This window comes from Falco cherrug, chromosome 9 (genome assembly GCF_023634085.1).
Source record: "Falco cherrug isolate bFalChe1 chromosome 9, bFalChe1.pri, whole genome shotgun sequence".
In the NCBI taxonomy this organism is placed as follows: Eukaryota; Metazoa; Chordata; class Aves; order Falconiformes; family Falconidae; genus Falco; species Falco cherrug.
Genome location: NC_073705.1, coordinates 29,571,739 through 29,585,000, shown reverse-complemented (window position 1 = coordinate 29,585,000; position 13,262 = coordinate 29,571,739). Strand labels below are relative to the sequence as shown.

Here is a 13,262-nt window from a genome sequence, read left to right as displayed (position 1 = left end):
CCTGTACTCGGTGCTGGTGGGGCCGTACCTCGAATCCTGTGTTCAGTATTGGGCCCTCACTGCAGGAGGGGCATTGAGGTGCTGGAGGGTGTCCAGAGACGGACAATGGAGCTGGTGAAAGGTCTGGAGCATGAGTCTTATAAGGAGCAGGTGGAGGGATCTGGGCTTGTTTAATGTGGAGAAAAGGCAGCTCAGGGGGGACCTTATCGCTCTCTACAGCTGCCTGACAGGGGCTGCAGGCAGGGGGGCAGTCGGTCTTTTCTCCCAGATAACAAGTGACGGGACAAGAAGGAGGAAACGGACTCAAGTTGCACCAGGGGAGGTTTAGATTGGGTATTAGGAAAAATTTCTTCACCGAAAGGGTGGTCAAGCATTGAAACAGGCTGCCCAAGGACACGGTGGAATCGCCACCCCTGGGAGTGTTTAAAGAACATGTAGATGTGGAGCTTAGGGACATGGTGTAGTGATGGACTTGGCAGTCCTGGATTAATGGCTGGACTTGATGACTTTAAAGATCTTTTCAAACCTAACCAATTCTATGATTCTTTAAAATATCAAGTCACTACATTCAAAGGTTCAGGAGAGGGTATTTTTTTTACTACAAAAACTATAATCTTCTTACAACCAACTGTTCTCAGGTAAGATATGTGACAGTTTGGATTTCTCCTATTTAAAACAGGAGTGGTATTATACTCACAGTTTGTGAAGACTGTTAAGTCCAACAAACATTTCTGGTGTTAAGCAACCAATCCTGTTATTTGAAAGATCCCTGAAAGAAACCAAAAAAACGTGAAACATTAGGTCTGTCTTATTCATACACAGCCTCATTTTTAACGCTTAAGGAATTAGAGACAAATGAGAAATAAGATCTTTTTCCATAATGTAATGTAGCTGAATTAAATAGATTTAACAACTTTTATATTAACACTATTGAGCAATACTCCGCAACTCAACATACCATACTGCAAAGTACGCAAATTGCATTAAAATATGATTTTTATATGTAGCAAATAAACCCCAAAAATTATTTCCAATGCAAAGAATTTTCTTTATCAAAGTTACTAGCACATGTTTGTCTACTTATGAAAAATAACATCCATTTTTTTGCACACAATATTCAGCCAAAATTGACATATTTTTACTGTCTACTAATGTCTCACCTCATGGACAGCATCCTTTCTTGCTGAAGAAATTAAAGAAACCAGAGGGCAATTAATTTTTGAGCTAGTAAGAAAGTCAGTATTGATAAGCACTTGGCAATATCTTTTAAGAGCAATAGTGTGGCTGTCTCAGGCCACAAATAGTACAAAGCATTACGTTCTGTAACTATGTCTGCACAAAGGTGAATGGTTGTTTTCTGCTTAAGTCATACATACAATACAATGTATAGGAAATGTATAGGATGCTTACAGGAAGGAGACAAAAATAGGCATGAACAATTATGATGTGATAACAACATGAAAACTGCCCCGCAGTGCATTCTGAAGTAATATTTAATTTTTACATATTTGGTTTTCAACCTTGACTCAAATTTTCCTTCTTATCAAGTATGATTTTTTTAAGTAATTGCAGTAATGTAAGGATTTAGGTGATTATAAATCCATTAAAATGTTAAAATTTATCTGAATATATTTCTGTTTTATAACCAGTGGTAGTCTTCCAACTCCTTTGTTACATTGTGCAGGTTCTCTATTTTTCTATGGCTACATGAGAACACTGAAGTAATCAAATGGGAGAATAAAGGCTGTAGCTTGACAAATCCGGTTGCTGCTTTATGGAGACATATCCAATTAGCTAGAACACAAAGGCAGTTTCTTTAGTATTTACTACAAAGTCTTCTTCTATCAGACAAAGAAAAAATTATTAACTAAATGATGAAACATCACATTAGAATGAAAATATTTCTTAAATACTTGTCAGGGATATTAAGCAGGCAACAGCCGAGAAAATAGTGTAGATGACAACATAGTGCAATAAATGCATATTAGCATTATTCTGCAAGTTCTCCTAATGAAAGCTACACAGAAAATCTAAAAATGCAAGTTTAAAACATACATACCTATAGGTATCTATACATCTTTCTGTTAGGAGAGGTAAACACTAAACAAGAACGTCCCCAGAATTCTTGGTTGGGTAAGACTTTGCTTCTGCCTAAGCAATGTCTGAACACGTATGGCAGAAATGCATCACTACGTGGGGCATAATTTCGGTAGCAAAAGTAAATTTCAGCTAAACTAATCAAAACAAGTGCATATTTCTCTTAAGTGTGGCACACAGTAAAATGATATTTTTAACAAAATGAAAGGCTACATACCCTTTTCTCAACATTTACTTCAATGAGTGTTATTTTCACAGTAAGATATATGGCAGTGACTGAAATCTCTGTATTGCAAAACATGTTTTCTAAAAAAACTTTAGCAAAAAGAAAAGACAGCTTGCTGCACATTCCTCCAGACTAACACATGTTATATTAGGCATAATTCAATTCATAACGTACAAATCTGGTGTCCCTTCTCAGGAGTAAGATATTTAACTTACTAATACTGACTCGTAAAATTGATGTTAGAAAAAACAAAACTCTCCTTTGCTGAACAGTCAAGTGCCATAATTTTAGTGCTTCATAAATTTTCAATTTTCATCAATTTTGTGTGTACCTTTTTGAGTAATCTCCTGAAATAATTCAGTTTGTCATTCAAATACAAATTATAACAGTTCTCCAAATCATTCAAAGAAAACATTCTGATGTTGACAGCCTGCAGTCTGTGACTTGCCATAGCCATATCTCTTGCAGTTGCTTATATGACATCAGCTTCTGCTTTTCACAGCATCATTTATATTTTACATATGAAATAAGATATGAATGAAAAGTACAGTCTTAAAGTAATTACTGTATTCAGCATCCAACAGGAGTTTGCACTATTTATTCCTCTTGCTCAGATGCTTGCTACACAGTTGCACAGCGAAGGACTGCAGAGATTTTCTTGCTTACTATGAAACCAAACACGTGGCAGTCTAGCAAATAATCAATTCCCTGTCTCTAGATTGCTCCCAGCGTTGCTTGTTCATATCAGAAACAAGGGTTTCTTTGAGATCTAGCATGATAAGTCTCAACATTGCCATTCCTAGTTTGCAGACGAATTTTTCTTCTCACTTTCCCCAATGCCTAATGACTTCCTGGTCCTTGGCTTGTCCCTCCTGGCTGACCTAAGGCTCCACCTGTGCAGTCTTCAGATGTGCAGCCCATGACTTGCACAGGTTTCTTGCTTTTCCCACAAGAGGTCAGGGTTGTGTTATTAGAGTATGCAGCCACAGCAACAATTAGCACTCTTTTCGATCATTTCATTGTATTGCTACCCCTGTACACAGAGCGAGCAAGAAAGTTTCAACCAAATATTTTTCTTTGTATTAAAAATGTATATGCCACTCCAACTTCATTATTATTATGTCATTGGCTTTCTACCCAAATGTGCTAAAACTTAGTGGCCGGTGTTAAAAAATACTGCTACCTGTGTGATCAGAGATGGCAATCTTTTACTTAGGTTGTGCAGTGTTCCATGTACATAGCAGTTAGGGAATTGAACCTTCAGAGCAAAAACGCAGAAGGATTTGTAAACTTCTTTTTCCGTGGATTTACATTCCTTCTCATCTAAATCTTCCCATAATCCCTGTTTTCTCACAGGTTTTCTCATCACACGTAAGGCAGCACACACGATGGCTAGGCATGTGATGATGGCCTGGTTAGCCAGTACACAGACATTTGGATGCTGTCATTCGGAAAATTATAACTAAAACCAGGTTCATCTCATTTTTCCTTTAGGCTGAGTAGAACTGAGGAGGGTCGGCAGTCCTTTTTAATTAAAAGCAAAAAGGTCCACTTGTACGATCTTACTAACTTAGATATTTTTACCCTCTATAAATGCAGTTTAAAAATCAGCCAGTGCTTTCAAAAGTATATGAGAACGTTTTCAAAGAGAGGAATGCAAGGATGATGGACAGGGAACATAATGCATAAATCTTGTTTCCTTAGAAAACGATGCTAAAAATAAAAAATATCAAGCAGATTCAATGTGAGAGGTATGAAAATGGTAGACAAAATCTAAAGCATGACAAAATTTCCTTTCTAAAAAAATTTTTATAGATCTGGTCTGTGATAAAAGTAAACTAGACCTTACATAATGAAAAAAATTAGCCTAGCACAAAACATTATTTACACATATTTAAACCACTTGGTTTTATTTTTAATTAATGTCTGTAGTGCTATGTTGTCTGCTAAGTCATTAATTAGGTATGGGTTTTAACTTTGTAGATGGACACCTTAGGATATTTATTGGGAGGCAAACATAATTTTAAATGGGAAAAGGTAAGGAAGGGGGAAATGGAAGAAAAAGAAAGGGGAAGAAGAAGAAAAATGCACAGTAAATTTAAGAAGCACTGTGTGAGATTTTCTATTTTACAGCTGGTATCCTTATGTGCTTATTGCTTGGTGGCATATTTGCATTGCCCAAGGACAAAAATGTCAATACAAACACAATTTTCAGAATAATTCAAATGGAATTAATACTTACAGCCGCTTCAGTTCTGAAAGTCCATGGAAGGCCCCTGGCTCAATTGTGCTGATCAAATTATTCTTCAGATCTCTAGAGAGACATAATAGGAAGAGCAATTAATTTTGACTTTACCTACTGTACTACTGTTATACACAAGGAGTACAAAATGTAATGAAATTCTAACCTTTATCTGTCTTAGCTAAAACCAATAATGAATTTCTTTTGAATAGTAACATCAAAAACATTGTCATTTGCAGTTTATAAAAACATATTTTTCTAAGAAAGACGGTTAAGATTAGATGTTAGAAAAAAAATCCTGCTTGTTTTAATTCTTCTCCTATTTATACTTTTCAAAACAAGCTTATCAGCCATTCTTGCCCCAGGAAAAATATTTTAATCAATGAGTGAACAAAATAATCAGTCAGCAAAGCAAGAGCCTTTTAGTTTGCTTATTCATTGCACTGTGCACTTTACACTTAATAAATTTCTCATTTCCACCTAATGTAGGCAAAGCAGCTGGCATGTGAGACATAAACAGGTCAGGTTTCTGTCCTGAAATACAAGCAATTTCTCATATTTGGCAGATAGGTGCTTCATTTTGCACTTGGTGACAATCCAGAGGATTGGCTGTTGCACAGATAAAGAATATTTCACTGGCATTAGTAATCTCATCTGCTCTTGGCACAGTGCTTGGGGCCATGACATTGCTTTCAGCTCAGTCCCCACAGAGATTTACTACTGAATTGTCTCAAGACTCTTGTGATGTGAACCCTGAGGAAATGCCTTCAGTGCAATTAGATAAGCAGGCCTAGGAGATAAATGTGGTAAATTCATGTAGAGTCAGTGTTCATCTTCTGACAATTTGCAATTCATAGGAAACTATTGTTGCACAGTAATACCAGCATTGTTTCTCACTCAGACTGGCCACTTCCAGGATATTACTGCACATACACTGCTTGACTCTGCCAAAGTATGGATGTATCAACAGCCACATGAGTCATCTTATTTATGAATTTTTATTTTATTATTGCAAATAAAATGCACACAAGATGAAATCTTGGTTCCGCTAGCTGTGGTTGCCCTCAATAGGGCAAGATTTCATCCCAAATAGGATATATTTTAATTTCAAAGTCCAAATCATAAATATGTCTCTATTTGGTACTCATATCTGCAGATATTTTGAATGCACTTTTGTCACACCTACCCATTTCATTTTAGTGCTGGTGCTGATGAGTGACCTGTCCCTAACAAAGATCTCAGTCAGACTCTTAACAGTCAAGTTCAGTTTTCAACTTGCAATATGCAACACTAAGAGTCCTTAAGAAGGTGATAAGATATTCTGATTACTTATGTACAAGATATTTTGTGTTACATAAAAGACATGCGGAGCTATTAAATGCACAGCAGAGCAAGACCACAATTTTGATAGGAAAAAAACAACCTGGAATACCAGCTCAGTTTATAACATATAGATATTCTGTTGATAAAGTTGTAAAATCCTAACTGTAAACAAGATTCAAGATAATCACTTAGCATTTGTTTAAGTCTAGTCAGCTCAAAGTTTATGCTGCATAATCAGCAAGGTATAATACACAGGTATTATATATGGCAATGTCCTCTGTCCAATAACTTCAGATTCTCATTTTTTTCTTTGTTCCAGCTGGCTCTACATAGCACTTTCATCATGACATGTTGCACCTCATCTTATGACATTATCAAAAAAAGCAAAGGACCAGAAAAAGGCAGGAAAATTGAAATCAAACAATAGGCTACACTTTGAGTCTTTTTAAAATGTAAGCATTGCAAAGCATATAGGTTTACTTATTAAGTGTACCTGTGATTAACTTAACTGGTTACAAGCATTCATAAAGCTATGAAATTTTAGAAAATTTGTGGCCATGCATATCTGAAAATCAGTGGTGTAGTTTCTTGCTGTTTTTATCTTGCTGTTTTTATCTTAGTTTTTTTCAGTTGCTTTTTTCACTAATAAACTATTATCTGTTCATTATGCAAATAAATTCAATAAAATATGCTAATCTCAGTCCAACACAAATGCAAAGGATATTACAAGAACATATTAAAAATGGGCCAACTATTCCAGTTGTCCAGTACTGATACAACGTTTAAACAGTGACGCATGACTGTATGCATACATAGATACCTCAGGCATGGCCATTCCTATTTGCCGGAGCCACAATGGCAGTCCCTCACTTGTTCCTAATCCAGTAAAAAGCATAAAACCCAGAAGTGCTTCCTCTTCCCTGCTACTGTGCAGTACAGAGGTAAGTATGCCTGTAATGCCTGGGAAAGAGTCAGAGCCCATGCAATTCCCTAGTTTCAAGAAAGCAACAACATGAGCCAGAGGCAAGGGGAGAAAAGGTGGCACACTGGGGCGGAGAAAAAAAGGAAAGTGTCAGTTCAGGAGACAGAAAGGGGCAGAGCTTGGGCAAGGATCCTGATGGTGATTTGAGCATTCATAAGCAAGCTACACAGTCCATGATTAATTTTAGGCATAGGGCTAAGCTCTTTCCTTTCTCATGAAAATCACACAAGCAAAACAACTGCAGAAACACAGACATCAAGGCTGGTGCTTGCACCAATTCTGACTTGGCAAAGCACACAACCACCTCATGGACAACAGAGAGGAATTAGGGGATACAGCCATCCTCCTGCAGGTATTCTGCCCGTCTCCCTATTCCCTAATGCATGCAAGACAGTTTTCTTCCTTGTTTTGTCCCCTTCTCGTCCCCTGGATTTGGATGAAAGCGACAATAGTCATCACAAATTAAATACAGAGGATGATGTTAGAATGAAAACACTCTCCAAGAACTGGAATAAGCTTTGGGTTCTTCTTAAACTTTGTGGTCAAACATCTTTGTCTTAGTTCCCTGGTACCAGCAGCAGGTACTAGATTCATCTTTCCTCTGCCTATATCTGCTCAAGAAGTTGCGATGATTTCTTTAACTCTGAATTTTTCACACCTTCTCATAAATAAAACTCTTTACACAAAACTTCTGCAGTGTCTTCTTCAGAGCCCCATCAACTTGCAAAGATAAAACAGTGTTTGCAAAAGTTAATCTACATGACTGTATTTTCCTTTGGTGGCTTAGGATTTTTGCTGTGTGGGTGACCCAAAGCCTCATTTTTAACCTTCAGATATTCAGTACTAAACAGCTTGGTCTGCTCTGCTTCTGTTCACACCAAATATCAGGGCTTAGCCTTCCCTAGACAGCACTACACACAGTATCCTCATGAATGGACTATAGAGCCTCTTGTTTGTTGTTACATATTATTACATATTGATTGTTACATATTGTTATGTATTGTTACATACCGTTACATGTTTTTTAAGTATTGTTATATATTGTTACATAATGTTATATATTGTTACATATTGATGTATATTGTTACATAGTGTTACATATGTAAGTACTCTGGTTAAAGGATTTTTTTTAACCTGCAGAAGTGAGTCCCAGGCAGAAGACTGAAAGGACACTGTCCTTTGCACGTGAACTTCTGTATACTTAAAACTTACAAGGCAAACAAACAAAACCAAACAAGCTCCCCCCCTCAACCCAATACTACAAATCCTTTGGATGTCTGCTGATTTATCTCAGGCTTTACACTGGGACACATCTGAAAACCACTTAAGAGGCATAGTTCAGAGCAAATATCCACATTTCAGGCAAGGGAAACTGACAGTTTTAATCATTTATCCTTGTATCAATTACACACATTCTATGTTAACTGGCAACTCATCTAAATGTTCTGTTACTTGTAATTAGGGGAAGTGATCATCTCTTATACCCAAGTGTTAACAGCTCACAACAAATATAAGAGAGTCAGTATGAGTGGCAAACTGTTGGCAGGTGAGTTTTAGTGCCAGTCAAAATAACCAAGTAGACAAAAGGTCTTCCATTTACTGAAATACACTATGTCCTAGTTTATGGAAACTCTGCTCTGTTTCCCCATAACGTAACCACATAGGAAAAATCAACATAATCCTAAACTATCATCTACAGGAAGAAAAAAAGGCCAGTTTAACGTCAGTAGAAGGAACACCATTTGAAGGAAAAGTGTCCATCACTTGCACTGTCTCCAAACAAGGCATCTAGTCTCCTTATTTTGGAAATTATGCTTAAATTAGGTAGGTCATTTTAGTAAGGATATTCTCAGAAAAGTGTAGATGATCATACTGCTGACAATCCTAGCACTTTCTTAGTAATTAATATTATTCCATAATGTTTCCATACACTTCTGGCCTAAGAAAATAGGTGTTTTTTTCCTTGTCATCTTTGAAGACTAAAATGAAGATTAAAATTAATAAATAAAATTATCACAACTGTTAGTCACTTACAAATTTTACTTCTACAGTAGAAGAATCTATTTGCTTGCCTCCCACTTGCATTTCTTACAAAACTACTTTTATTAAAATATTACATTAGCTTCTCCCATTTTCTAATTTAGCAAAGAGCTTATTATATTGAAGCCTTATAGGAATGAGTATCAACTTTCACTGAGCTAAATAAAGCAACCAGAGTAAATTTGGTTGTATGTTTACATTTTTTCCCTAAGAGCTACTGCTGAGGTTTGGCAAAAGGTCATGAACCAAGGCATGCCAAACAGCAGCGGAGCCTGGGCCACACACATGCACACATGCGTACATGCCATGCAAGTGACTTTAACATTAACCAAAAGTCAGAGGAAAGGGAAAGAACCCCAGTATCATAATATTGAACGACCACAGCGTGACCCAGTTAAAGTCCAAAAAGAAAGCATTTTCTAACTGACAGTTATGGTTTTGCATCCTTTCTGATGCAGCATTCTAACTTTAAAGTATCTATTCTGAATCTGAGTGACGTGTCATTAGTGGTGTGGGTGTATGTATCTCGTGGTGTGACCTGAAAATAAATCAAAACCAAGTGCCTTGTACAAGCATAGATAGATGGAAGTTACACTAAGTTAGCTGTAGCCATAATAACTGCAGTACTTATATCAGGGCTGCACAGCTGCACAACACCAAAATTCTGCAATACTTATTTGAATTCTTTTCCCCTAATTTTATTACAGTTGCTAGATAGACTTGCTGCATGGCACGCTGATCTTAACTAGACCTGCACAGGTAAAAGAATAATATAGAATGGACCATGTTAGCATTAAAACCCAATCTCAAAGTTACAGCAAGTTAACAGAGGAGAGTTTCCTTTTAAGTCTGAACTTGCATAAATTACATATAATAACCATTAAGCACTGTCCTCCTACATGTATGTAGATAATTTGTATGTATATGCAAATAATAGTCCCACAGGTGAAAACACTTGAGGATTTCTAAGCATCACAAGCTGCTGCGAGTTTATAATCTTACACATTGATCTGTGAACTGACTTTTACTTACTAAAGACATGTAAGAGAAGTTACCTTAACAAAAACAGATGACTTAAGGAGGGAAAATACATGTTTGAAATATTCACTTCCTCATGGATTAGCTGAGTGGTAAATGAAACAAGAGGAAGCGGCTACTAATGGGACTTTATAAGAACATTTAATAGTTACTCTAGACCTCTCAGCTATTAGACATCTTTCGTGGCCAAATCCGTGATTATCTAAATGTGTTCTTGAGATTCTTGATGCCTCGGGTTCACAGTATGCACTTACTTAGTGTAAAACATAGTGGGGAAAATCGCTAAAATACACACAATCTGGTAACAAAAGAATCAGTTTATCTTAGGACTACATTCTGACACTTTGGGCATTTTGTACCACCATCTATACCATCAGACACTACATATTCTTCCCTCAACTTACACTATATGTACTGTAGATATTTTGAATACATATTCATAACAAGAATGTTCAACTAATTCCAGTACTTTGTTCAAATTCCTGACATCAATACATCTTCCATAAAAAATTATAGGTTATACCAAGAGGACATCTGTGTTTAGAAAGCTGTCATTATGGTGCTGCAAAGTTTCCAAAAAAGCTCTGAGAAAAGCAATCAGTTGTTGAGCAGATGCCAAATACCAGTGAAATATGACTGACTTTCCATATTTTGCATATTACTATGAAACAACAACAGGAAAAAAAAAAATAAGGTCACATCTTCCACTTCTTTCCTATGAAAAATATTGCAGCTAAAATAAATGGCACCTTTGCCCAAGAAATGAATGCAGACTCAGGACCCTTGAAGAAGATTCACTTTTAAAACATCATTATGATCACGGCGGTAGGGAAGAGGCATAACCAATGATGAAAGACAACATTTGGCACCTGTCCTGCGGTCACACATCAGGGTTAGCAGTCCTGGATACATGAACAAAGAATGAAGATGATATTGGTAAAATCTGTTCGAAGACTTTTCAAATGTACCCATCTGTACCATACCTATTAGGAGCCAGCGCCTCCTTATTATACTTTGCAGACCTGGATATTATCAAAACTTATTCTCATCTCCCTTGTTAGTGAACACATTGTCAGTCATACACTGTAGACTGAGAAACAGGCAAGTTAAGTGATACCCATTCTCTGGTATCACCACCAGTAACTGAAGCTCTCCCATGAAATTGCAGAACTCGGGTTTTATGATGAGAGTGGATATTTAATCTACTTTCCAGAATCAGAAGAGTGATAGTTGTGTTGCAGTTAAGTTTCAATGTGTAAGGATAAATCTTTTTTTTAGATGATTCCCACAAGATGATCAATGTAAATGTGCACATAAACATGAACGCTAATTGTCCAATATCGTCTGCCTTTGCAGACACAGAGACTACAGAACTTTTGTTTGTTTAACAAGTTGGTGCATGTGGATTATGCATTTTCCTTTATTATTCTTTTTTAATCAAAGGCATTACTTGTTGGATTACTTAAAACAATAGACTGTAAGGACCAGACAAAAAAAAAGTAACTGCTGCCTGTTCAAGGTACTAATGAATGATCAAAAGTTTCAAACCAGTCACTTGATGGCAATAATGAGATCTAGAACAACAGAAAGGTCATCACATTTTTGTTTTTAATTTAAGGATGATGACTCATTCATGTCAAATGTGCTGTGGTAATTTGGCAATTATTCATTGTTTAGGAACATGCCTAAAAATGTTAAACAAAGTGCCAATAATGGCAGCTGAAACAAAACAGATACAGGCTTTACGGCAGTTTGCTTGCTCACAGTATCTCACAGAATGTTACAGTGTATTTCATTTTAATGGGAATAATCATAGATCAAGAATATAAGGCGCAGAGTATTTTAATTGACGGAGCATTATGTCAAATAAGGAAAAGGGAGTAAAAAGCTGGGTAAAGCAGGACAGGCTTCTGCTGCAGATTTTTGGTTAATACATTTTTCTACATATATATATTAGAAAATAACAGTTAAAAAGATTAATTTAGGTGGTATAAACTCTAGTTGCACTCTAAATATAGTTTCAAAAATCAGAATCTGCGATGAGGACGTAAAGACGTTTGGCACCTGATTTTACTTTAGAATTTTGTTATTTATAGCTCAAAATTAAATGCATTTTCTAACAAAGCAAAATCACCTGTGCTTTCCAGATTCTTTTTCTTTGGCCTGTTTTCAAGAAGAAAAAAACTCAGCAAAATATTCAAATTCCAAACATACACAACAGTTCCTATATATGTTTTCTTTTCCTGGGAAATTGCACAAATACAGAGATATATGGTAGGGTCACATTAGGTCTGAAAGTTCTTGGCTGTGTAGGTGCAAAAGCACATGCTTGGCCGTGAAAACCTGGGGAGTCAAGACAGAGTTGCTGTGCTGCCCAGCAGGAGACCCGTGGACCAGTTCCATGGGGCTAAAACAAGACTGAAACGTCCAAAGCAATAAATGCCGAGGGAAGGACATAACAGTGTATTTCCATGCCCACAGCTTTGCAGGCAGCTCCGCAGGGCCAGCAGAAAATACCTCCATGAGTGTTGGCAACCGTGCCCTGGTATGCAGTGATAGACTTGGCGTTATGTTGGTTACGATAGCGGAGCTTGTGTCTATCCATGACTATGTAGAGACATGACGAGCACAGAAACTTTTGGTGGCTGAAAAGAGCCAGAGGCTTCCTTAATTTCTACACCCATTGGGACTTCTGCGTGTGTTCATGCCTAGAAGGCAGTTCAGCATGGGTTAGGTTGCTTGACACGTTTTCCACTCCTTTTGAAAAAAAAAGACTAACCATTGGGGGAAAAAGAAGAAGAAGAAGAAGAAGAAGAAGAAGAATCAGTTCTGAGCTGAATTCCAACCTGTGAGAAAACTGTTTGCAAAGAAAGTGGAAAAGTAAGGAAAAAAGTATCCTCAACTTTTTTATTATTATTTTTTTATATGAAGTACACAGGCAAAACAAAATGTAAGACAGACACTTAGAAAGTGAAAAAAAAGCACTTTCTACTGAGAAAGGTTTAAACTTGAGTGTAGAAATTGTTATTCCACATTCTAAGACTGAAGTTATTTGCCTGTTACAGATTTCCAGAAACGTTGTGTCCAATATTCTTAGGTCAAATTTCAAACTCTGGCCCACCAGTTTAACAGCATAATTACAATTTTGAAAATGAAATAATGGAAATTGAACCAGTATTTTCAGAAGTGCATCTGAATTATTTTTCCATAATAAAAAAGGGAGATTACCAGAGTACCAGGGTAATGAAAGTATGGGGTTTTAGCTATAAAAAACATAAAACATATAAACCATTGTATCATGTACTTTTCAGTAG

General features: G+C 36.6%; 1 protein-coding gene across 2 annotated transcripts in view; it reads right to left on the bottom strand.

Moving 5' to 3' along the window:
* The window catches only part of ADGRA1 (adhesion G protein-coupled receptor A1), a 277,366-nt gene that overhangs the window by 176,956 nt on the left and 87,148 nt on the right, over positions 1–13,262 (bottom strand). For both annotated transcript variants that reach the window (XM_055720717.1, XM_027799650.2), the window contains 2 exons: positions 4,566–4,637; positions 698–769 (listed from right to left, as the gene is read on the bottom strand). In XM_055720717.1, coding sequence (XP_055576692.1) covers positions 698–769; positions 4,566–4,637 — 144 coding nt within the window. The remainder of the gene's footprint in view (positions 1–697; positions 770–4,565; positions 4,638–13,262) is intronic.